The sequence below is a fragment of the Hyla sarda genome, chromosome 4, assembly GCF_029499605.1.
Source record: "Hyla sarda isolate aHylSar1 chromosome 4, aHylSar1.hap1, whole genome shotgun sequence".
Taxonomy (NCBI): Eukaryota; Metazoa; Chordata; class Amphibia; order Anura; family Hylidae; genus Hyla; species Hyla sarda.
Window position 1 is genome coordinate 378,954,973 of NC_079192.1, and position 26,371 is coordinate 378,981,343.

At 43.7% G+C, this 26,371-nt stretch overlaps 2 protein-coding genes and 1 long non-coding RNA gene across 5 annotated transcripts in view; 2 read left to right on the forward strand and 1 right to left on the reverse strand.

The window, feature by feature from the left end:
- The first annotated feature begins 6,922 nt into the window (after positions 1–6,922).
- LOC130267324 (zona pellucida sperm-binding protein 4-like) lies at positions 6,923–18,043 on the forward strand. Its single transcript, XM_056516894.1, has 12 exons — positions 6,923–7,599; positions 10,595–10,716; positions 11,211–11,313; positions 13,749–13,901; positions 14,326–14,516; positions 14,899–14,996; positions 15,072–15,199; positions 16,493–16,682; positions 16,755–16,905; positions 17,167–17,245; positions 17,376–17,489; positions 17,897–18,043. Exons 1-12 carry the CDS (start codon positions 7,416–7,418, stop codon positions 18,028–18,030), a joined length of 1,647 nt encoding a protein of 548 aa, XP_056372869.1. The 5' UTR covers positions 6,923–7,415; the 3' UTR covers positions 18,031–18,043.
- Positions 13,764–26,371, reverse strand: part of LOC130267326 (uncharacterized) — a 46,907-nt gene continuing 34,299 nt past the window's right edge. The window contains exon 3 of one of the 2 annotated variants that reach the window (XR_008843144.1): positions 13,764–13,887. This is a non-coding gene — a long non-coding RNA (uncharacterized LOC130267326). Of the gene's footprint in view, positions 13,888–17,148; positions 17,274–26,371 lie in introns of those variants that run through there. The other variant, XR_008843143.1, reaches the window with a different exon arrangement.
- LOC130267323 (zona pellucida sperm-binding protein 4-like) overlaps positions 18,723–26,371 on the forward strand; it is a 49,463-nt gene continuing 41,814 nt past the window's right edge. For both annotated transcript variants that reach the window (XM_056516892.1, XM_056516893.1), the window contains exon 1: positions 18,723–18,852. The gene's annotated coding sequence lies outside the window, so the exon portion shown is untranslated. The remainder of the gene's footprint in view (positions 18,853–26,371) is intronic.

The window sequence follows — 26,371 nt, forward strand, 5'->3', positions numbered from 1 at the left end:
CCTTGAAACACTATCTCACTCTAGGAGTGAGGCAACCAACAAGGCCTATGCTAGAATCAAAAAGATTTTTTTCTCCTGGTGTGTCACCAAGAAGATCAATGCTTCTTCTCCATCCACTCCATCAATTCTCGAATTTTTACAGGATGGATTTGACAGAGGTCTCTCTCCAAATTCCATCAAGGTCCAACTAGCCGCACTGTCGGCGACCTTACAAAGACGACTGTTTCAGGAACCAGTGATAAAGTCATTTATCAAGGCCATCACTAGAATTTGTCCTAGAGCGGTGAAACCAGTGACACCCTGGGATCTGGCATTGGTCTTGCAACAATTGTGTGTTCAACCCTTTGAACCTTTAGAGGAAGTGGAACTTAGGTTCCTCACTCTTAAGGTGGTGCTACTTCTAGCTGTCACCACCGCCAAGAGAGTTGGTGAACTTCAAGCATTAGCTGCGGCAGAACCTTACACAGTTTTCTTGCAGGACAGAGTCCTTCTGAGATTCCTACCTTCTTTTTTGCCTAAGGTCCCCTCCTTCGCAAATATTAACCAGGTTATCTGTCTCCCAAAGTTTCCTGACTCTGAATCTTCCCAGAAGGACCTTACCTCCCTGGATCTGGTAAGATGCCTAAGGGTCTATCTAGATAGAACAAAACCATTCAGGAAAGCGGAGAATCTCCTCATTTTATTCCAGGGTGTAAAGAAAGGTGCCAAGGCATCTAAACCATCCATTTCAAGATGGATATGCGAATGCATAAATTTATGTTATACCTCTAGAGGGTTAACTTCACCAGAGTTCACCAGAGCGCACTCTACGAGATCTGTTTCTGCCTCTTGGGCAGAGCGTAACTCTGTTCCCTTGGAAAAGATCTGCCAGTCCGCAACCTGGAACTCTCCACTCACTTTTTTAAAACATTATAGAGTGGATACCCTTTTGTCTAGCGAAACTACTTTCGCTAAGTCTATTATACAAACTGCTATGCAGGAAAACCCTCCCTAGGGGTGATTCTTGCTAGATCCCCACATTGTGCTGCTGAGGGACGCTAGGGAAGACTAAATTTAGAAAGTTAATTTGTTTTCCCTTAGTCTCCTCAGCAGCACAAGCTTCCCTCCCTTATTTTCTTTTTGCTTTATAATCTACTCACTGTTCTAGTGTGATCCTGGTGCTTTATACCAGGGGGGGGGGGAGGTTCCGGGGTAATTTTTTATTTAAATCATTAAAAAATCCCAGGTCCCATTTGCTCACAGGGGCGGAGACACCCCCCACATTGTGCTGCTGAGGAGACTAAGGGAAAACAAATTAACTTTCTAAATTTAGTCATACTCATTTTCATCCAAAAAGTAATGATTTTTTAAGGAATAAAAAAAAAAAAACACCTATATAAGTTGGTTCATTAGGAGAGTAACAGAAAACAGAGGGAGCACTCATGGTTTAAGAATTGCAGGTGGTAGCTTTATTCAGTGGACAGACTTCAGATAGCGGGATGCTGCGGACTTTCGGACAAACTGGTTAACAGCTGCTTTCACACTGAACAAGCAGTGCTTCATCAGACCTATATAAGTTGGATATCATTTTAATTGTATGAACCGACAAAATAAAGATAAGGTGTCATTTTGACTAAAAAGTGTACAGCATAGGAACGGAAGCCCCATAAAGTTGCCTAATTACGTTTTCTCAATTTTGCCCCACAAATATATATTTTTTGTTTTTCCATAGATTTTGTGGTCAAATGACTGATGTCAGTACAAAATACAATTGGTGGTGCAAAAAACAAGCCCATATGGGTCTGTAGGGGAAAAATTGAAAGCGTTATGGTCACAGCGAGACATAGTTTATTAAGAAGGAGGAGGGGGATGTGCAACGAGCAGGAGACACATAGATACTAAGGGGGGATGGATGGCGCCACAGCCAAAGAAATACTTTACTAATAATAGGGGAAGGGGATGTTGGGCCACGGACACGCTGTGATACTACTGTGTTACAGATCATGAACCCTTTAAACTATCACCATAATAAACAACAGATGATAACACGACAAACATTTGGATACTGAAAGGGGGAGAGGGGGTGGACGGCTGAATACACACTTTAAGGGGAGGGTCACACGTGCCATATTTTACTCCGCATTTGATGCTGTGTTTTTTCTTACCCATTGAAGTCAAATGCGCAGCAAAATACGCTATGTGTGACCGTATCCTAATACTAATGGTGGTGATGGGTGATGCGAGACGAGTAGGAGAAACTTTGTTTTCCCAAAGGAAGGGGGCCATAAACATACAAACCAATTTCCGTGTTTTTTTCTTATCATTTCAGATCCTTATATGCAGAGAACTTCTTCGGATTCGGTGGACTACGTCGATGACCAGCATTTTTTTTTTTGCTAAATATTAATAAAATGGCTAACGAGGACTTGTGGGGGAGTGTTTTTTTAAATAAAAGTTTATAAAAAGTGTTGTTCTTTTAATTTCCTTTACAGGCTTAGTAGTGGAAGCCATCTTATTGACGGAATCCATTACTAAGTCGGGGCTTAGTGTTAGCCCAAAAAACAACTAGTGCTAACTAGGGATCGACCGATATCGTTTTTTTGCGGGACGATACCGATAATCAGTGGAGGTTAGGGCCGATAGCCGATAACTTATACCTATATTCCGGTATAAGTTATCGGCTATTTATCCTCCCGCGACACCGCTGCAGATCATTGATTTAAAGCGGGCGCTTTAAATCAATGCACTGCAGTGGCTTTTGCGGTGCCATAGGCCGCCGCCGTCACCACCCGCTTCTCTCCCCCTGCCTGTCCCGGGGTCCTGAGTCCTATCACCGCCACCGCTCCCCCCACCACCGCGCCGCGACTTTCCCCCAACCCGCCGCACCAACAGGCCCGGAGCGTCAAAAATGGCACTCCTGTGCCTAGGCGGGGAGGTCCAGTAACAATGGTCCTTGCCCACCCTGGTAACGTCAGGCTGTTGCTGCTTGGTTGGTATCTGGCTGATACTGAATTTACCCTATGGGAACCCTTTCCCCCCCCCCCAAAAAAAAAAAATAATAATAATTTAAAAAAAACACATCGGGTTCCCTGTATTTTCAATATCAGCAAGATACAAACCAAGCCAACAGCCTGACGTTACGAGGGAATGCGAGGACCATTTTTACTGGCCCTCCCCAGCCTAAATAACGCCAGCCTGTTACCACCTAGGTACAGGTGCGCCATTTTTGATGCTCCGGGCCTGTTGGTACAGGCTCTTCCTGGCACCCCTTTGGTAGTGGGTACAGGGGTAATATTTGGGGGTTAGCGCAATTTTTGGGGGCTAACGCTAAGCCCCGGCTTTGTAATGGATTCCATCTGTAAGACAGCTGTTACGCCTAGCGCTCCGGGCCCCCGCTCCTCCCCGGAGCGCTCACGGCGTCTTTCTCCCTGCAGCTCCCCGGTCAGTCCCGCTGACCGGGAGCGCTGCTCTGTCATGGCCGTTGGGGATGCGATTCGCACAGCGGGACGCGCCCGCTCGCGAATCGCATCCCAGGTCACTTACCCGTTCCCGTCCCCTGCTGTCATGTGCTGGCGCGCGCGGCTCCGCTCTCTAGGGCGCGCGCGCGCCAGCTCCCTGAGACTTAAAGGGCCAGTGCACCAATGATTGGTGCCTGGCCCAATTAGCTTAATTGGCTTCCACCTGGTCCCTGACTATATCTATCCTCCTCCCATGCACTTCCTTGCCGGATCTTGTTGCCCTTGTGCCTAGTGAAAGCGTTTTGTGTGTTTAAAGCCTGTGTACCAGAACTTCTGCTATCTCCCCTGACTACGAACCTTGCCGCCTGCCCCTGACCTTCTGCTACGTCCGACTTTGCTTCTGCCTACTCCCTTGTACCTCGCCTATCTTCAGCAGTCAGAGAGGTGAGCCGTTGCTAGTGGATACGACCTGGTCACTACCGCCGCAGCAAGACCATCCCGCCTTGCGGCGGGCTCTGGTGAAAACCAGTAGTGGCTTAGAACCGGTCCACTAGCGCGGCCCTCGCCATCCCTCTCTGGCACAGAGGATCCACTACCTGCCAGCCGGCATCATGACAACAGCTTCCACTACTAAGCCTATAAAGTTAAAAAAAACAAAAAAAAAACACAACACTATTAAAAAACTTTTATTCCAAAAAACACTCCCCCACAAGCCCTCGGTAACCATTTTATTAATGGGGTTATCCAGGAAAAAACTTTTTTTTTATATATATCAACTGGCTCCAGCAAGTCAAACAGATTTGTAAATTATATTATTGAATTGTCTAACGCTGAATCAGACACATATCGATTGTAGCTATGTAGATAAAACTGACCTGTATATGCTGTAGAAGGAGGGAGAGATCCTGGTAATACAGATGGAACTGTAAGTGGTGTGAGGGAGTGCTCTCCTGATGACTAAAAATGAATACACAGTAACTAAATTGTGTGAAATGATATACGTGTCAATAGACTTGAGCTCTGTCTATATAGCGTGATCTACCTTTAAATGATCAGTCGCGCTGGTGCAAGCGGTAGAAGTCTGAACGGCTGATGTGGTAAGCTGAGAGGGTGATGTTCCTCTTGGCTGATCGGCTTCTGCTCCACGCACAGATATTTTTTGCTATATCCACTATATATTGGTGTGCATCAACAGGGGAGCACATCTATTGGCTTAGCAGCAGTCCAGCCACTGATCATATCCAAACCCATCCAGCGCTAGTGAATTTATCTATTCAGTTGCTCAGATTTGTAAATTACTTCTATTAAAAAATCTTAATCCTTTCAGTACTTATGAGCTGCTGAAGTTGAGTTTTTCTTTTCTGTCTAAGTGCTCTCTGATGACACGTGTCTCGGGAACCGCCCAGTTTAAAAGCAAATCCCCATAGCAAACCTCTTCTACTCTGTCCAGTTCCCGAGACAAGCAGAGATGTCAGCAGAGAGCAATGTTGCCAGACAGGAAACAACTCAACTTCGGCAGCTGATAATTATTGAAAGGATTAAGATTTTTTTTATAGAAGTAATTTACAAATCTGTTTAACTTTCTGGAGCCAGTTGATATAAAAAAATTTTTTTTTCCTGGAATAGCACTTTAATATTAAACCAAAAGAAAGTGGTTCATCGTAGGCCATCAAATCTGAAGAAGTCCTCTGCATACACGATCTGAAATGAGAAGGTTAGTACATTCAGGGGGAAAAAAATGTGTAAAAAAAATGTAATAAACACACATATTTATATTGTACGTTTTTTTCACAGCTGCGACTTGAGGTGGGGTGACAAAGTGGTGTCCTGAAGTCATTTATTGTTTTTTGCTATGTGAGCCAAATTCATCTACCCCCTGTGATAGTATGATAAATGTGTCATACATAAGAAAAACCAAAAGCAAGAAAAAAATGCCTACAGAACTCGCTTACTAAAGCAACGATGATAAATGTCCCCGTGAGAGTTTATTACTCAACTCAGTATTTCCCAACCCATGTGCCTCCAGCTGTTGCAAAACTACAACTCCCAGAATGCATGGTCTGTCAGTGCATGCTGGGAGTTATAGTTTTGCAACAGCTGGAGGCAGACAGGTTGGGAAACACTGAGTTAAAAAACAGACAATGGCCCTCATTTACTTAGAAAATCAGGTTGTAAGTCTATGTTGCTTTCTTACCCGACTGCTTTTTTCCCCTGGTATTTATTATTATGTCGCATCCTGTTTGTCGCACGTGGGTTTTGTTGGTTTTGGTTTCCAACTCCTCTGAGTTGTCGGGAAAAAATCAACAACAATTCAACAAATTGGGGTTGGAAAGCTTCATAAATATGTGGGAAAGCTCAGAAATGTCGGGTTACGCCCCTTTTTCGGGGTTGGGAGAATCCAAATCGGGTCCGTCAGCAAAAAATTTCGCATCGTGTCGCAGACTGACGCGTGATGTCTGCGACATGTTGCAGACAAAGATGTGACAAAAAAACCCGACAAAACAAGTCGGGTTTAGAATAGTAAATGAGGGCCAATGTTTCCCAACCAGTGTGCCTCTAGTTGTTGCAAAACTACAACTCAGCATGATCAGACAGCTGAAGGGCATGTTGGGAGTTGTAGTTATTCAACAATTGAAGTAGAACAGTTTGGAGATATTGTGTAGTGGTGTCCAAACTGTAGCCCTTCAGATGTTGCAGAACTTCAACTTCATGCATGCCCAGACTGCCCAGGCATGCTGGGAGTTGTAGTTTGGCAACATCTGAAGGGCCAGATGTTGCAAAACTACAACTCTCAGCATGTCTGGACAGTCTAGGCATGCTTGAAGTTGAAGTTCTGCAACATCTGGAGGGCTACAGTTGGGACACCACTGTATAGTGGTTTCCAAACTGTGTTCTTCCAGATGTTGCAAAACTATAACTCACAGCATGCCTGGACAGTCTTTGCATGCTGAGAGTTGTAGTTTTGCAACATCTAGAAGGGCACAGATTGGAGACCACTGCACAGTGGTGTCAAAACTGTGGCCCTCCAGATGTTGCAAAACTACAACTCCCAGCATGCCCAGACAGCCAAAGGCTGGGAGTTGTAGTTTTGAAACTCCTAGAAGCAGCAGTGAAGATCACTTTACAGCAATCTTCACTGCTACCTCTGACGTCGCCGCTGCATCCACTTGCCTGCGCCTCCTTTCTACCACCGGTCACCGCGTGGCCTCCGGGTAATTGCCGCCGGTCCCCCCCGCATCAACAGCCTCCGTAGCCGTTGCTGCCATTCTTACCGCGGGGTCTCGCTGCTGGGGACCCCCGCAATCTTGTATTCGCTACCCACCAGTTTGTGCTGCACGACGCGGTGTCAGCTCACAAACAGCCGGGTGGCCAAACAGGTGAGTGGCGAATACAAGATTGTGGGGGTCCCCAGCGGCAGGACCCCCACAGTGAGACATATTATCCCCTATCCTTTGGATAGGGGATAAGATGTCTCAGGGCCGGAGTACCCCTTTAAGCATCAGGGCGTACCTGGGTCCTTAAGGGGTTAATAAAAAACTATTTTGGAAAAAATAAAAACAGAGAATGTACCATATCATAGACAGTATTGCATTCCGTGCGGAGTCCACAGAAAAAAAATAGACATGTCTATTCTTTCTGCGGACATTGGAATTTGAATTTCTGCACCTGAAGTTTCTGGTACGGAAATTCTGCTATGTGAACAGTGCAGCAAAATCCCATTGCTGCGGAATTCTGCATAGAAATTCTGGTGTGTGAACATTGCCTTACTGCAGTCCTATGTAAACCACCACTACCTCAATGTAAACTATGAAGGGTTAAGCCACTCCACGCTGATTGATGATAGAATTCACTAGTGACCCTTAATGATACACCTCACACCTGACATCTCCCGTCCTATCACAGAGCGGCTCTGGTATCATTCACAAGGTATAAAGCTCCAGGCTATAGCAGACTGAGGTATAGGGGGCTGCTGACAAGATGGGATTCTGTGGAGCAGGTTTGGGGATTGCACTGGTCCTTTGGACCTATTGGCTGGGATCTGTAGTGTGTGCAGTACAGGACTACTGGGATGATCCTTCCCATCTGCATTGTGGATCTGAAGCGATGGAGTTTTCTCTCCCTTCTTTGCTGGAGGATGCAGCCTTTGCTTTGACCATCATTGGTGAGTGCTGGAATGTCCAGTGTATTTATGAACTTCTGTATGGAAACTGGGTGAGATTTATCAAAACTCCTCCAGAGGAAAAGCTGCTGAGTTACCCATAGCAACCAGATTGCTTTTGAAATCTGGTTGCTATGGGTAACTTAAACAACTTCCTCTGGACAGGTTTTGATGAATCTTTTGTATGTGTATGTATATATGTGTGTTGCAAATAAAATAATACCTCAGCCTCTTGTAATACCACTTTGTTTTTTTTTTTTTATTGGACTAACAATTTTGTAGACAAGCTTATGGGATTCCTCCTTTTTCTAAGTTCACAAGTAGAAGACCCAGGTTATATCTCAGAAATATGCAAGGGTTAAGACAATAGATTTGGAGAATTCACATGAAGATGGGCCATAAATTGTCCTGCTATAGGAACACAGACAAAATAAAGATAAGGGGGGGGGGCCAGGACAAAGTGAGATGCAAAAGAGAATTCAGTACAGGTTCTAAGAAGTTTTGATAATGAGATAAGAAGCTCAAATCCACATGGAGTCCCCTGGCTTCAAATGTCTGTTTTTGAAATGTCCCTCTCAGTATCCTGATTGTAAGGTCATGTATGGAGTGGCCTGTTTGGGTAAAATGGTGTCCAACTGGGGTGCAGTAGTCTTTCTTTATGGCGGTTGATGGAATGTCTGTAGATTCATCCTTTCGTTGAGTTTTCGGCTGGTTTCACCAATGTAGCGTCCCATGTCACACTTGGTGCATTGTGTCAAGTAGACCACATTTGGGGATATGCAGGAGTATAGTCCCCTAATGTTATGTCTTGTTGTGGGTGGCTTCCATCTTGGTGCAGATATGTTGGCAGAGTTTACAGTGAGGTTTGGTCCCATTGTCTGGGTCTGTCCTTTCTGGAAGTAATTTTCGGCTGATCATATTTTGTTATAAATTGTGTGGTTGTCTGAAGGCCAAGATTGGAGGTTTAGGGAAGATTTCTTCTAGCATCTAATCTTCCACCAATATAAGCTGCAGGTCCTTGGTTTTGTGTATTTCTGATTGTATGTGGCTACCATTGGTACATGTGGTGATTGTATCTCTCTGGACTGTAGCAGGTGTTCCTGTGGTGTCTGAAGGGTGGAGTTAATTTTCCTTTTGATTGTCCTTGGTTTGTCCTTGGCTTGTATCTGTTTTGTCTGAATTTCTGTGTTTGTAGATGCAGGTCTGTCATCAGGATTGGAGCAGATGCGATGGTACCTAGTAGCTTGGCTGTATATGATGCCTCTCCGTGTGTGTGAAGGATGGAAACTGGATTTGTATAGCTGGCTGGATCGGTCTGTGGGTTATCTGTACACGGACGGTAGATGAGATGCTATAAAATCTTCCCTAAACCCCCAAACTTGGCCTTCAGACAACCACACAATTTAAAACAAAAGCTGGTCAGCTGAAAATTACCTACAGAAAGAAAAGACCCAGACAATGGGACCAAACCTCACTGTAAACTCTGCCAACATATCTGCACCAAGATGGAAGCCACCCACAACAAGACATATAACATTAGGGGACCATACTCCTGCACATCCCCAAATGTGGTCTACATGATACAATGCACAAGTGTGACATGGGATGCTACATTGGTGAAACAGCCAGAAACTCAACGAAAGGATGAATCTACAGACATTCCATCAACCGCCATAAAGAAATGTCTACTGCACCCCAGTTGGACACCATTTTACCCAAACAGGCCACTCCATACACGACCTTACAATCAGGATACTGAAAGGAAATTTCAAAAACACAAACATTTGAAGCCAAAACTACACACATTTTTTTTTTTGACTCTCAAACAGGGGACTCAATGTGGATTTGAGCTTATCTCATTATCAAAATTTCTTATAACCTGTACTAGATTCTCTTTTGCATCTCGCTTTGTCCTGCTTAATTACTAGTGATGAGCGGCATAAGCTATATTTGAATTCGCTAAATTTGCATATTCGCGAATATTGAGTCCTCCCTTTAAAAGTATAGAAAACTAATGGGCTAGTGTAGAGATGAGTACTTACAGTAAATTCGATTTGTCACGAACTTCTCGGCTCAGCAGTTGATGACTTATCCTGCATAAATTAGTTCAGCCTTCAGGTGCTCCGGTGGGCTGGAAAAGGTGGATACAGTCCTAGGAGACTTTCCTAGGACTGTATCCACCTTTTCCAGCCCACCGGAGCACCTGAAGGCTGAACTAATTTATGCAGGATAAGTCATCAACTGCCGAGAAGTTTGTGACTAATCGAATTTACTGTAAGTTTGCTCATCTATCAGTGATCACTGTGTACTGTTAAAAAAAGCAAATATTCATAATTGTGAATATAGTGCTATATTCACGAATATGCGATATTCACAATTAAAATTCGCACTGCAAATAATCACAACCAACACTTAATTACCAGTCTTTCCCCTGCTCCCTCCCCTTTTCTCATTCTTATCTATTTAGTCTATGTTCCTATAGCAGGACAGTTTATGGCCCATCCTAGTGTGAATTCTCCAAATACATTGTCTTCACTGCGTGTGTGAGATGTAACGTGTGTGTGTGTGTGTTGCCCATTGGCACTTGGGTGACTCCTGGACACGTGGTGCAACTGCTGGGGCATTGGTACTGTCTGAATTATATACTAATATTCCTGACATCTCTGTCCATTTTAAGAACTGTCCAGAGCAGCATATGTTTTCTATGGGGATTTTCTCCTATTATGGACAGGTGTAAGCAGAGGGCTCTGTTTTCCAAAGAAAATAATTTCCTCTGTAGTATTCAGCAGCTAATAAGTACTGGAAGGATTAAGCTGTTTTAATAGAAGTAATTTACGAATCTGTTTAACTTTCTGGCACCAGTTGATTACCCCTTTAATGGGTGTGGGAGTCCTGTGCTGGGACCTTCAAATCAAGAATATCTGTGCTGCAAGTCTTAAATCTCATACTGAGTTTCATTAACAAATGTGTAATTTGTAATTAACTGCACTGAATCTAGACAAGGATGGACAATCTCACAATCTTCACAATGACTCCTCTTGTGGAACCTGGATTGGACAGAAATCTGACAGCTCAGTGGTGATTGGTTCTTCCTTTGATGGATGCTATGTGAGCAAGGAGGTAAGTCATGATGGGATCTAGAATCTGAACACCTGATCACGGCAATCCATATTCACCACATTGCTTATCTGTGTTTTTTTTTTTTTTTTTTTTTGAGCACATGCTTATCATATCAATAGTTCTACAAATCCCTGCTACTTATGCTGTTCAGTACATCTTAGTCACTCACTTAATAACCATACTTCAGTGCTTCCTTACTTTGAAAAACATATATGGCACTGTATGACAGAACACCATATGCGGAGCAGATGTCCTAACGCCCAAAGTCAGCCTTACTCCAGATGACAGTGAAGACACGAAAGCAGTGGTCTTCAACTTGCAGACCTCCAGATGCAACATGGTGGTTGCAACATCTGGAGGTCCGCAGGTTGGAGACCACTGCACTTAAGTTATGTACATATATGCCATGCGACTCAATAGAACACTCAAAGTATGGAAAAGGTTTTGTGGGCTCCTGGTATATCTGGGTTCTTCATCAGTCAGATGTTTTGCAGAATGGGAACTACGTGTTGACAATCGTTCTGGAAGAAACTCATGATGGGAAATCCCAATATCACAAGAAGGATCTTATGTGCCCCATTCATCCTGCTCTTCCAGGTAAAGACCTATAATGAACTGTGTTTAAGATGGTAGACTTTCGTAGAAGACAGATCTCCAGCTTCAATAGTCAGTTGGCCATAAGTAGAGCTCTAGATCCTTAGTGTCAAGCTACCTATTGTGGTGTCCCAGTACTGTATTACATACTGTACCTTGTGTGGTGGTCCCCAAAGTCAGAGTTGCTACATTCAGGTAGTGTCCCCCAGGTGTAACAGCCCCTAGTCACCTCATCCTTTATTAGTGTTATAATGCTTTTATGTATGTGTATTTAATATAAGGTATACTACTTACCCTGTTAGCATTGCAGGACCTTCGGTCATGTGACTATGTTAAATCCTCTATGGTATGTTGGAGGACCTTTTGGAGGTCCTTGGGTCACGTGTTGCCCATAACTCTCTCTACAGGAGATTGACAGTTGTTATGGACCAGTGAACTTAAGTCCAGCCCCTGCCCATATAAGGGAGCTGTAGCAAATTATCTCTTGGGTTGCTGCTCTCATGGATGCCAGACTAGCAGGACGGATCTGCACAACTTTCAAAGAAAAGATAGGCCAAAAACCTGCCAGCCTAAACTGAACCATGAGTTAACAACTAAATCCCCACTAAAGCTAGCATGATTACTGGACGGAATCTAATTCCCCCCCCCCCCCCCCCTAAATCCAGTGTATCACAGCAACAATTACCTTCTGCTCAAGACTCACGAGGTCCCAACCACTTGTCAAGCTCCAATAGACTCTGTTGTCAGACAAGTTTCTGCAACTCGGGTTGTGAACAATCCTTTCCTATCGCTCTTGGGACGGGTGGTAGTAGGACAAGCTTACAGAGAATAGCCCTAACACTGGTGTCACAAATAGAAAGGGTTAAGCAAACACTTTTGGTAACCGCACAGCTACACTCCCATATACCCTACTCCCCCAGGCTATCACACTATAGTGTACAACATGCAAGTTCCCTCTGCAGTACTGTGTCTATCTGATATGTCTGCAGAAGATGCCTTTTTGTTGTAACACAAATGCCCACACAATGTGTTAAGATATACAAGAGAATGGACTTGGAACCATTGAGGGATCAATGGAAAACAAGTAGTTGTAAACACTACTTACATAAAATATATAATCTCAAGACTAAAGAACATCTTGGTATAGGAAGGTTCACATTTGGTATAGTGAATCCATTGTCCTCCACCAAACCAGCTCTATCAATCCTCATAACTAAATGCATCTCAGAGGATTCGAATATTCTACAGTCTTCTGAACTGCCAGTCCAAGGGACTTGCTTATTTTTGACAAACTTGGTAAAACATGCTATGTTATACAAATCCTCCAGTGCATTCAGTAACTATACTTTATCTTAACTAAATGTGGTGCAGGGTATGTTGGTATTAACCCTATGTTGTTGTGACACCAGGATGCGGTTTCCTTAGATAAATGATCCTACTGCCAAACGTCCCAGAAACGGTAGGGAGAAATAATTGAGTGTCCATAACAGATATTTGATTAAACCAGAATAAACTTGACTGCATATTTTATGCAACTGCAGATAACAAAACAATATTTGTATAGAGGACCGGAGTTCAGGTTCCTCATAGGTTTGCTGGGACTTCTGAATATAATTAGCTTTGATTTGCTAGCCACTGCTACTGGTTTGAAGACAATTGAGTTGCAGTAGTCACACAGGATTTTAGTAGTTTTGAGCTGGATGACTCGTGGTTTAGTGGCTGCGGAAGATGAGGCTTCAGGCCTAGCTTGAATTGATGAAGAGATATAGATCGATGTGCAGGGACCAAGAGATCAGGAGCTAAGAGACCAATCTAGTGGAAGCAGCCCCTTATATATCATAAGGGTGGGACAAAGCTCATTTGTAAGCAGAACCTGTCCGTTATGAACTCTGGGTATATCACATGGCCCAAAGGTCCTTAAACCATAACATAAATTAAAGGCACATTACCTCTAAGGTCTTATACATAGGTTTCCTATATGAATTAAATGCATACACATTGAATATCACAATATTAAGAGGCACCTAGGGGTTAGCCCTTCAGGAGAGCCCATTATCATGGAGGGGCTCTGGCTGAAGGGACTCCAGACAAAATGCACAGGACACGTCCTGTACTGGGACACCACATAAAGACATATTTGCTGGCACCTAACTATACTACATATCCTTGACTAGTCCAGACCAAATGAACTGAAGAGACCACTCCATGTTCAGTCCTAGGTCTTGCTGCTCTTGAATTTCCTTTGAAAGCTGTCTTGTGTTGCAATCTGACAAGACGGGACTATGCACTAGTAAATATACTGTCAAACCTCAATGAGTTTTGTATGTATATATTGAACCAAATGACTCAACCAAGATTTAGTAACCTAAATTAATGGGAATTGTAATGTAGTAGGACAAGTGCATTATGTCAAATCTTGACCTATGGTTACTTTACAGCTATGGATGCTCCTAGTGCGAGTGAGTGCGCTTCAGTTCAGCAAGCTGACCGTCTGCAGTGTGCCAATGACTCTGTATCCAGAGAGATCTGTGAAGGCCTTGGATGCTGCTTCTCTCAGGATGTCGCCCTGCGCTGCTTCTATGGAAAGAAATGTAAGTCTTTGTCAACAGTATCTTAAGCTTTAGATCAGATATAGCCAAGAAGTTTGACTGGACATGGCTGATTTTCTAGGCATGGGCCTGCAGGTAAAATACAGAATGAACTACTGTTCAATTAGTGACCTACAATCACTGATTAGAGCTATAATCAATATATTCCAACACCTACGTTAAAATCGATATTTTGACCAACCTTGGGTCCCAAAGCAGGTAAGTTGTGGTGTGCATTCTCTTTGAAAACTTGGTTGGCAATGGGAACTACTTGGCACATGCATTGAAACTTATAGAAAACAAAGGCTAAGTTAGCATCTCATTGGCTAGTTTTTTTTTTTTTTTTAAAGATATGGATGAGCTATGTAGTAACTTAATATCACTATGGTCAGTAGAGGACTTAACACTTTGCCTTTCCTATACTTAGTGACTGCCTACTGTTCTGCTGATAATAACATGGTGGTTGCCATCTCAAAAGATATTACCCTTCCATCTCTAATCTTGGACTCTGTACGAGTAGTGGATGTGGATTCCAACTCCTGCCCCAACCTCAGGGCAGCAACAACTGCATCATTTGTTGGATACCAGATCCCTTTGTCCTGCAGAAGTCCCAAGCAGGTAAGCAAAGTACTGGCAAATGCCTAACTACTGAGTGACCTCAAAGTAATCGGAATCTAAAAAACATATTCTCTTGAAGTGGATGTGTCACATCTCAGGGGTCCAACTACCAGGGCCCTCTAAACTCTCACATGGTTCTCCACTCCATCAATGCATGTCAACCACTGCAAAATGTAGTGGCAGACATGCCCTCTTCATGTAGCTCTATGGGAGAGACTGAGCATGCAGCTTCATGACGTGGTTGACACATCTATGTAAAGAGCTGGGGGGGGGGTCCCACTGATCATACCCCCTGAAATATGACACTTATTACCTATCATGTGAATAGGGGTTGTGGGATTGCAAAGTCATGTTAACCTATGATTCCATTGGTTTTACTTAGGTGGCTGATATGTCCATAGTGTATGAAGTCATATTTGAGGCATCAAAAAATATAAGGACTTGGCCAATGGGATCCATCACTAGAGACAGTACAATGAGGTAAGGGGAGAATTCCAGAGTGATGGAGACCCTACTAGCACTGGTCAGATTACTAACATGCTCATTTTAATGCAGGGTGACTGTACGCTGCAGCTACTCCAATTCTGGTATTACCCCTCTGCAAGTAGAAGTTCTGACCCTTCCTCCACCTCTCCCTGTATCTACATCTGGACCTCTGCTCCTGGAGATGAGAATAAGTAAAGGTAACTGGTGGTTGGCTAGTAAAAGGAGAACTTTCATTGCCAATCTTGCTCAATGGCTCATTGTACTGGCACACACTAAACTGACTAGTAAGGTAAATTTAAACACCTGAAGGGCCCATGCTTTAAAAAGTACTTAAAGGGGTTATCGACCATAAGGTGGTTTTAGTATGTACCTGGCAGACAGTAATGGACATGCTTAGGAAGGATCTGCGCTTGTCTTGGGGCTAAATGGCTATGTTGTAAGATTACCATAATACTGTGGCTAGCTTTTTGTGAACTGGTATTCTCTTCTCTTGGCTACAAATTCAATTTTTCCTCCTTCCCACACATCAGCCACCCCACCTATTGAAATATATATGAGCTGCATCCATTCAAGACCTGTGGTTTTCAATCAGGGTGCCTACAGCTGTTGCAGATCTCACTCACCAAGCGATCACTACCCATTGGAGCAGATCGGCTGACTAGTGAGTCAGGTCTCGGCCACATTGCCACCTTGGAAAAAATCTGAGACCAGTCATTTTGTATGCTGTTAAAAAATAAATATTAGTGTGATGGTTCTCAGTTTTCTGATTTTCACCCCAACAGACACTATATTATTACCTACACTAACTTTACAGCCCCTGAAGCATAGTCAAATAAAAAAAAATCCCACAATACCGCTTTAATATTATGCTGGCTACTGCTGTCAACTAAAGTCTGTAGGTCCCTTCTGAACTGGTAGAGTAGCTTGTAGTCCCTACTTGATTTGCCTTAAAGGGTAGCTCCCACCATCCCCTTTATTTTTTTTTTTTGTGCTAGCCCATACTCCCAACACCATACCCCCCCGCATACCCCATTCCCTCATTACACTTGCAGGGACAGTAGCAGCAATGAGGCGGCGATGTGCAGGAGGAGTGGCCTCCCGGCCGGGGAGCCAGTGCGCTCGCTCCCGCCTGTCTGACAGGCAGGGAGCAAGTGCAGCCTAACTGAAAAAGGACTGATTGCCAGGCAAAAATCAGTCCTTTTTCAGTGGCCGGTTTTTAAATGTAAATTAAAACTTTTTAATGAAGAAAATAAAAGTATATTAGATGTTGTAGTACATAAGTACTACAACATATCAAAAAATAAAGTTGGTGACAGTGCCCATTTAACTACTGAACATAGACTGCTAACCAGTTGCAAAACCAAATTTAGTGAAGTCAACTTGCAGAAACAAAAGCTGTGGTTCTATGCTGTAGCATGGGTTTTGGCCTTTTAATTTTGTCAAATTTAAGTTCCAATAACCAATACACTTAACATGTCCATGTCTTACAGATGGGCAGTATACCACATACTATGCAGATCAAGATTATCCTATTGAGAGAATATTAAGGGATCCTGTAGATGTCGAAGTTCGGATTCTGCAGAGGACTGACCCCAGCATAATCCTGGTCTTAAACAACTGTTGGGCCACCAATTCTCCTGTGCCTACTGATGCTCCCCAATGGCCCATCTTATTAAACAGGTGAGGACTGACTTATAGAATGTCTTGTTCATGGTAGCCAAGGTATAACTATATATTGTGTTCACGTTTCAGCTGCCCTTTTGAAGGAGACAACTATCTTACCCAGCTGGTTCCTGTTGGCCCTTCCACACAGGCCGTGCCTTTCCCAACACACTACAGGCGCTTCATTGTAAGCACCTTCACCTTTGTGGATTCTAGCACCCAGACTGCTCTTAATGGATTGGTAAGCTTCTATGTAACCTTTTTTTAGACTTGACTATGAACAAGAGAGCTAAAGTTTTTTAAACTAATTTTATTCTGCAAGGTTATTACAGAAGTGTTATTGCTTTGTATTCACTCAATATTGTACAACAGATGGGGAGAAAGTGGTTTTTATTTTTAATAATGGCATTTGGCCTAGTATTCAAAATGAACATGCTATAAGATCTTGGTTCAATATGATTTCAAAATTGGTGTCCAATGATTGTGTCTTGTGGCCCTACAGGTGTACTTCCACTGCAGCACTTCTGTATGTGTCCCATCTGCCACGGAGTCATGTTCTGTGAACTGCACCCCAAGGAATAGTATGTAGAAGTAACGTGTGCACAAGACCTACCAAGAAAGGGATAAATCTAATCTTTATAGATACCCTTTCGGGAATAAAAGTCAGGCTACCAGATATACAGGTTAGTAACACAGAATTTTGTCTTCCAGAGAGAACCGCTAAATTGTGGGAACCAGAAGATTCTCCTACCATGGTCACATCTCATGGCCCAGTTATATTTTATTCTGACGAGAGGAGAGCAGAGATTCTCAATCAGGAGGAAGGTGAGGTGCTATAGACTAACAAATGTTAGTACAGTGGTTTAGACCTTAGGAAAGAATTTACTATAGACCTAGTATATTGGGTCAAAATTGTAAGATTGCAGAACAGCTTCCTGAAGTAACTGAGCAACTCTATAATAAGACTTGAACTTGACTCTATGAATTGATGGCCAATTCTTGACACCACTATAGATCAGTGGTCTCAACTGGCCCTCCAGATGTTGCATAACAGTTGACTTTTTGCAATATCTGGAGGGCCCCAGTTTGAGACCACTGCTATAAATGCTGTCTCACAGTTGATATATGCTTCAGACACTTATAATGAACATATAGAAAGTGTTGCTGTTAAACATGCTTGTATGAACCCTAAATTCAGGTTTATTCTTAAATAGTCTTATGTTGTCTAACAGGTGCCGTTTCTGAGCTTGCCCTGGTTTTCCTACAAGGAGCAGCCGCTGCTGGTCTTGTCTTGATGGTGTTACTCCTTGGTATTTACTTGTACAGAAGACCAAAGAAATGTGCAGTGTCCACTGTGAATGCTTAAATAAAGCAGAGCTAAAAAAAAAACCTTTGTATAAATTTTTTTTTTTTTTATGACAAGAACTGAAATCTCTGGGGATAATTTTAGTAATAACCTTTTAAGTGTATTGAGACTTGGTAATAAGCAAACTTTAGTTTAAAACATTTCAGTATTTCATACTGGGAGCCAGTGAAACTGCATTTGACACCCTGGATTTTATTTGAGGTGGTATACATAAAAAAAAAGCAGAATAGGTTTTGTCCATCATGCAGTATAAATGACTAAACTCGCTCTAAACTGCAGGTTAAGATTAAAGCGATAAATTTATATACTTCTGTACTCCATTGAATGATGACTATGTATGTAGTTGGGGACTGCTTACTCATGTTGCCATGACAGAGGCCGGCCAGTGTCAGTCCTCCAGTTGCCATGGCAAGCAGAGCAGTGACAGAGGGAGCGCTCTCTGTTAACCTAATAGATGCTGCAGAGCACAACTCTGATCCAGAGTGCCCGCAGGTGGCCTCTGATGTGGCCCCCCACCACCGATCACTTCACACAGCAGGGATCTGGCTGAAGTCTCCTTCACTATTGGTCCGTCTGTACTGACAGACCAATAGCAGTCGTCAGCCAGGGACCGCTGCATCACAGCTGAGCTCACTGTCGCAGCACCTGGTGGCTCTGACAGTTTATTTCCATCAGGTAAATGTACATGATGCAGGAAAGCAGAGATTATACCTTGGGCAACAGCTGTAGCCTCCTGCAATTAGTCCCACTCTGCAGCGCAGCATGTACTACACCGCTCCTTCCAACGAAACCACCATCAGCATGTGGTGCTCGCTCTTGTAGGTAAAAGTTCATATAGTAAACTTCATAGAAGATGTGGAAAAAAAGAGGGCACTCACCCAAGTTCTGATGAATCCCATAGATTTATTCATAGCAAAAAATGTGCAGCGTGGACAAACACAGGACGGACGGGTTCAGCAGGTGCATTCAGACAGGCAATAGTACCATTTCGCGCTGGAGTGCTTCAACGGGCCTACATGATGCAGGAAGTCTTCCCTAATCATCACGTACATGTATCTGATTTTGCATAAAAAGGGTTAAAGTAGACTGGATAGGGGATGGTTATCTTTCACCAAAGTATAGGGGAAAAGTTATATAGATTTGGGGGGGTGTCTGAGTGACACCCCCTGCAATATCATGAATGGAGCCATGGCAGAATGCTGGAAAAGTGTGTGCCAACCCCCGCACAGAGCTCTTAACATGCCCCCTCATGTACCCCACATTGAGGGGGTGCGCCAGCCACAGCTTCCTGCAGGGGGTCAGACAGCTGCTTCCAGCAAACTGCCAGGGCCTGTTCAGGAGATCACGGGGGCCCCAGCACTCAGTGCCCCACAACCTAAAACTTATCCCCTATCCTTTTATGTGGTGTCAGGGGAGGATAATGTGCAATTAACCTTTTTGTGATGCCAGGGTGTGGTTAAACTATAAACCACACAAGGTTGAGCCAGCTTCTCCTGGGCCAGGCACAGGGCAAGAAGTACTCCAATGTAAGGTTATGGGGAAAAACTGACTTTACTGGGGCAGGCTAGATGATAAAAGCCCCTGTGAGCTAAATAGGACTGACTTACTTATAAAAGTACATAGGCATCTCCCCTATTGCCTATAAACACACTCCACACAGAGTACAGTTCTGTCCTCGTAAGCTATGGACATTCTATTCCAGAACTAATGTTTGTTTTCTTGTTTGCTACCTATTCTGTGCAACTGTCTGCAGCGCCATGTTCTTGCTGTATTCCCTACACTTGTTCCGGAGTGCACATCACTTACGGTGACATCACCAGAAGTTCCCTGGCAGCCATGCCACAACTACTTCTGGAATAGGGTTTAATAAATATCATGCATAACTTACTGATTTTAACCCCTTAAGGACCACAGGTTTTTTCACTTTCGTTTTCCTCCTCACCTCTTAAAAATCATTATCCTTCCAATTTTGCTCTTAAAAATCCATGATTTTTTTTGTGCCACCAATTCTGCTTTGCAGTGACATTAATCATTTTACTCAAATCATTGTGCAATGAAACTGAAGAGCACCATTTTGCAACTTTTGGGGTCTTCCATTTCTACATTTTTAGTAAAAAAGGACACCTTTATTCTGTAGGTCCATATGAATAAAATGATACCCTACTTATATAGGTTTTATTGTCTTCTGGAAAAAATCATAACTACATGCAGGAAAACTTATACATTTAAAATTGTCATCTTCTGACCACCTATAACTTTTACCGCATACGGGGCGGTATGAGTGCTTATTTTTTGGGCCATGATCTGAAGTTTTTAGCGGTACCATTTTTGTATTGATATTTTTTTGATCACTTTTTCCATGAGATGGTGACAAAAAAATTTAATTTTGGAATTTTTTTGCATTGACTATTAAATATATTTTTATAGTTCGGACCTTTTACGCACATGGCAATACCACGTGTGTTTTTTTTTTTTTTTTTTTTTACATGTTTTGGAAAGGGGATGATTTGGAGTTTTATTAGGGAAAGGGTTAAATGGCAAACTTTACTTTGCAGGGTTATAACACTGCACACACTGATCTTGTACACTGTTCACTGCAAAGCCATAGCTTTGCATTGATCAGTGGTCAATTGCTCAAGCCTGCATCTCGGGTTTAGAGCAATCTCCAAAGGGACATGCCGGAGGAAGGTAAGAGGACCTCCGCTTGCATCCCACCTGATCGGGACACCACATTTTCACTGCGGTGGCCCTGAGCAGCCGGTAAGGTTTCACTTTCGTTTTAGACCATGCGTTCAAATTTGAACGACACATCTAAAGGGTTAATAGCGCACAGCAGCGATCACAGTGCTGTGTGCTATTAGCCCCGGCTTTAGATACAGGCTGGGACCGACCCAATATGACACGGGGTCACCGCGTGACCCCGCGTTATCGCGGGAGCCGGCCAAGGACGTAAATATACGTAGTTAAAGGTCTTACCTTATTCCTGCCTTTATAGACAGGTTTTTTTTTTCTTTTCCTTTCTGCCAAAAGTGGGTGGAGTTTAAGGGTTGGCAAATCAGGAACCATCCATGTAGGACATGTTCATAAGGGTAAAGGAATTTGTGTTTGGTTCTATTAGAATTCAGATTCTTCAGCAGTAGCCCCTCCACCTAGCAAGAAGTCTAAAAGGGGTGAAAGTCCGATTTATAGTTCATTCGGATGAATTCCGGGTGGTGGATGAGACTAAATCATCCATTTCTGAAGAAAAGGAATATTTCCCTGCTGAGAAATTCCCTAAATTTTTTAGGACTGTGTGAACTGAGTTTGCCTGAGTCGGGGAAACTCCTTCCACTTCAAAAGGGTCTAGGGTCTTTTCTGAGGACAACATGTTAATGGATTTAATAAAATCCGAATGGTTACATCCCGGGAAGGCTCCAGTTTTGAGCAGACGTTTCAAGATTTTCTTTTGGACCAGTCTAAGGCCAAGAGTTGGATCTCTCCTCCTCCAAGGTTGATTTTGCCATTGAAAAGTTATCCAAATGAACCATTGTACCATCAGATGATGACTCACGTTTAAAGGACCCCATGGATCGCCATATTAAGGTCGCCTTAAAGCGGTCATATTCTACCGCTGCTAGCGAAGCTACCATGGGTTGCGCTGTGTTTGAGGTTATCAAGGCCATGAAGTCTTTGATAGGAAGAGTCAAAGATATAGATTCTGGCATCAGCAGAGAGGAGATCCTTAGGCTCATAAAGATGATCCATACCCAAACTGATGTATTTAAAAGATCTAGTTGTCAACAGATTTAAATTTTTTTTTTTTTTTTTTGCACCTTTCCTCAGCTGCCAGATGGGCTCTCTGGATTAGGCCTTGATCTGGAGACAACTCATCCAAATATACTCTGTAATCTTGAGTATGTACCTGGGAAGCTTTTCAGTTCGGAATGGGTGTAATCATGGAAGAACTTTCTGATAAGGGGGAAAAACTTCCCTTATCTGATAGGTCCTTTCGAGGACACTATAATCAGCCTAGACGAGAGATCCCCTCAAAGATCTAGACAGAACAGAAACTCTGGATGTGGCAGAGAACAGGTTCCTCCAGAGCAAGAGGAACCAAGAAACCTGAGTTCTGACTCGGGAAGCATGCCTGTTGGCGGCTGTCTTCAAACTTTTCTCCCTGCTTGGCAGCACTTTATAAAGGACAATTGGGTTCTTAATATTATAAGAGGGTACACTCTCCCTCTCATATCCCGTCCTCAAGACAGAGTTCTGGTGTCCTCAATTCTTAAGTCCCTGAAACAGGACTTTTTAGAACAATCCATTCTGGATCTCATTGCTTCTGCTGCAGTAGAACCCGTCCCATTTGCAGAGAAGGGCCTAGCAGTGTATTCTCCTGTATTTCTTGTCCCCAAGCCAGGAGGAAAGTGGAGACTCATTATAGAACTGTTTTCTAAACAGGTTCATATTAAAGAAAAGATTCAGAATGGAGACAGTCTGTAAAATCCATTCTTCTGAAAGATGACTATATGGCATCTCTAGACCTCAAAGACCTACTTTCATAGGAAGGAAGGAGAGGATATCCAAGAGCTATCAATATCTTCAGATTCATTGCAAGGTTTCCCTGAGGACTTTAATGAGGTTCCTAGGACTCCTCCTCAGCAGAAGCTGTCCCTTGGGCCCTTTGGCACCTGAGACTACTACAAACGGAGGTTCAGGTTTGGGACAGAAATATTTCTCTTCACAGACTCTCCCTCAGTCTGCAGATCCCTAAAGTGGTAGGCTGTTCCACAGGATGGGATGTCTCTTCTAGAGCCACGATGGTTAGTCTTGATGACAGATGCCTCCGGATCAGGATGGGGAGCCCAACTTCTACGAAGAGAGGTTTCTGGGAGATGGAGTCAAGAAGAACTACTTCTTTCCTCCAATGTCAAAGAACTAAGAGCAATATTCTATGCGCTCCTCCATTTCACCCCTCTGCTCATGGGGAAGGCTGTCAAGGTGAGATCGGACAATATGGTAGCAGTTTCTTACCTAAACAAACAGGGAGGAACAAGATCAGTTACACTTCTTCAGGAAGTGGCAAGGATTTTTTGTTGGGCAGAACCCAGGATACCCAGCTTAGCCGCTGTCCACATAAAGGGTACCCAGAATACCATAACAGACTGCTTAAGCAGAGATATTACAGTTTACGGAGAATGGCCTCTGAATCAGGAAATTTTTCTTCAACTTGTGGATCTCTGGGGTCTTCCAGAGATAGATCTGATGGCCATGAGAGCCAATCGCAAACTGGACAAGTTCTGTTCCCTTTATCTGGCGGACGAACCCTTTCTAGTGAATGCCATGACAGTGCCATGATACTTCAACCTAGCGTACGCCTACTTCCATGATACCCAGGGTATTGATGAATATCAGACCGGACCAGGCCGCTGTAATAGCAATCATTCCATTCTGGCCCAAGAGAGCCTGGTTCTCCCAGCTCATTCTAATGAGCAAGGGAACTTATTGGAGATTCCCCCCCCCCCCTTTTTAAGGGATGTATTTTTTTAATTTTCTCTAATTGTTTGCAGCCTTGCTGCTTATTCCTTTCCTGTGCGGCGTCTAACACCGCCAGGACTTATTATACTTAGAAACAGGAGGCATAGCCGCCCGTGTCTAAGTTCTTAACGTTGGGGGCAGCGCCTGTAGCGCTGACATTGTCTTCTGGGCAGTGTCCTTTTTTTTTTTTTTTTTTTCTACGGGCGGTCTCCCTCCCCCTCCGGTTTAACTATATACCTGGGTCTTTCTCCAGGCAGCAACACTGTCTGTCTGTATGTCCACCTGTAGCGGCGGAGCCGCGGACCGGAAGTACGTCATTTGACGATTTCCGGTCCGGCATTTGCGCTCTCTAGCGCTGATTGCATGAATTTTATAGTTGTTTATGTTAGGATGTACTTTTCTTAGCCCCTTCCTCGATCTGGAATGGGCGCTGTTTTAATTTTATGTATATTTCTAAGGGATACTTCCCTCACTATGACCTTGTGATGTCAGAACCTTTGGGGGGGGGGGGTTATTTAGATTTCCGCCCGCTCCTCTATTAAAGCAGCTTCCCCATACAGCAGGTCTCTTGCTGCATTGCTGCTTGAGTGACTTGCTAGCAATCACTGCTCCAGATTGCTAGTACTTGTTTGTGTATTCTTCACTCTCTTTATTCTCTTAGGTAGTGCTTCGCTATCCTTATGCTTTGCATTACTTTGTAGCTTGCTTCTAAATGCTATTTTTGTTTTCCAGAATGTCTACTCCCCCTAGTGGTGAGTCCCACCATGGAAGCCTCAAAACAACTTCCAAGAGAAAACACCTCACCTGTGCGGATTGTGGTACTCCGCTTCCAGACTCTTATGAGTTTAACAGGTGTCCCGGCTGTCGGCCACCCCCTAATCTGGCGGAACCCACCGTTCAAGATCTGCTTATTTGGATGAAGGAGTTCATGGGGAACTCCATCAGTGAATTGAAGTCGTTTTTTTTCTGCTAAGAAACTGATGGTTACTGAGTGGAAACATCTTGATAAACCTCCGGTTCTCTCTAGAAAATTTAAACTTATGTACCCTCTTTCAGAAAAGGAATCGGACTCCCGGCTCCCACCTCCCAAGGTGGATATGGCAGTCACCAAACTGTCAAAGCGAGCACTGGTTCCTGCCGACGACGGGAGCAATCTCCAAGATCCCCTTGACAAGAAGGTAGATTCTGTAATGAGACGCTGCTATTCAGCAGCTTCTGCCTCCGCTAACGTGGCTATCGCGTCCATCAGAAGTTTCTGAGTTCGACAAGGACCAAATTCTCCAGATCCAGTCCGACATTGAAATTCTGGAGTCATTTAAGACCCTTCTTCTTAGTTTAGATTTCATTTGCAAAGCGTCCCAGCAACATCTGAAGCTGGCCGCAAAGTCCATGGGCCTTGTTCAGCTAGTAGAGGCCCCCTGTGGCTCTGCCCCTGGATGGTGGATAATGCTTCTAAAATTAATCTTTGCGGTCTTTCATTTGAGCCCGGCTGACTATTCGGGTCTGTTAGATGAGATCATGGAAGGCTTCGCTGATGAGAAGGGCAAATGCCTTCCTGTCCAAAGTTTTCGCGGCCGAGGTAAGGGTAGAGGAAGTAGAAACCAAGCCTCTTCCAAAACTCAGAAGCGCCAATATAATTCAAAACGTGGTGGAGGACGCGGTTAGGGTAAAGACCGGAAGTCCCGAGATATCCATCCACGTTTCCCCTCTCCCTTCCCTTCAAGATCTTCAGTCAGAAAGTTTATCCAAATCTCCTCCTTTAGGAGGCCGCTTAAGTTTGTTTCTAGACACCTGGATGCAAGAAATCCAGGATCCTTGGGTCTTAGAAGTAGTAAAGTCATGCTACAAAATAAATGTTATTCCCCCCAATCCCCCCCCCCCAAGGAAATTTGTGTGAACAAAATTATTACCCCAAACAAAGCAAGCTTTTCTGGAGGACTCGGTTCTCCAATATATAGAGAAACAAGCTCTAGAGGAAGTTCCCTTCCACTAAAGAGGGTTAGGGGTCTACTCCCCTATCTTCCTAGTTGCAAAGCCGTCAGGAGACTGGCGCATGATTATCAACCTCCGTTTCATGAACCTCTTCATAAAGAAAAGGCGGTTCAGAATGGAAACCATCCGGTCAGTCACCAGCATACTGGACCCTCAAGACCTTATAGTCACCATCGATCTGAAGGATGCCTACCTTCATGTTCCCATTTATCCTGCTCACAGGAAATTCTTGAGGGTTGCTGTCAACATAAAGGGGGTGGTAAGGCATCTCCAGTTTGCTGTCCTGCCTTTCAGCATTACTTCTGCTCCCCGCACTTTTACAAAGGTTTTGGCTCCAGTTGTTGCTGCTCTCGGACTAAGAGGTCTAGAGATTATTCCTTAACTGGACGACTGGCTTCTAAATGCCGCTTCTCCAGAAGTCTTACAATCCCATCTTCAGTGTCTGGGCTGGATTATAAACTAGTAGAAGTCCGAGATCATTCATTCCACAACCAGGAAGTTCCTAGGCTTCATAATCAATTCTTCCCATATGACTTTATCTCTGACTCCAGAGAGAAATGGTCGAGTGGTAAGAGCTGCAGAGTTTCTGAGGAGTCCTCGTAAAGTCTCCATCCGAACTCTGATGAAGATACTGGGCCACATGTCAGCATCTGCAGAGGCAGTTCTCTAGGCCCTTTGACATCTCCGACCACTTCAAGATCAAGTCTTGTTGGTTTGGAATCGCAATACCAAAGGGTTGGACAAAAGATGCACCCTGTCTCCCGAAGTTCGAGCATCCCTCAAATGGTGGAGGGATCTGACCGTGGTCAAAATGATCCATCGAGGTTGAATCAAG

Coding starts and splice junctions, on each gene's coding strand:
- LOC130267324 (XM_056516894.1), top strand. CDS start 7,416: ATGGGATTCTGTGGAGCAGGTTTGGGGATTGCACTGGTCCTTTGGACC. Junction 14,517..14,898: donor CCTGCAGAAGTCCCAAGCAG/GTAAGCAAAGTA, acceptor GGTTTTACTTAG/GTGGCTGATATGTCCATAGT. Junction 15,200..16,492: donor GGAGATGAGAATAAGTAAAG/GTAACTGGTGGT, acceptor CATGTCTTACAG/ATGGGCAGTATACCACATAC.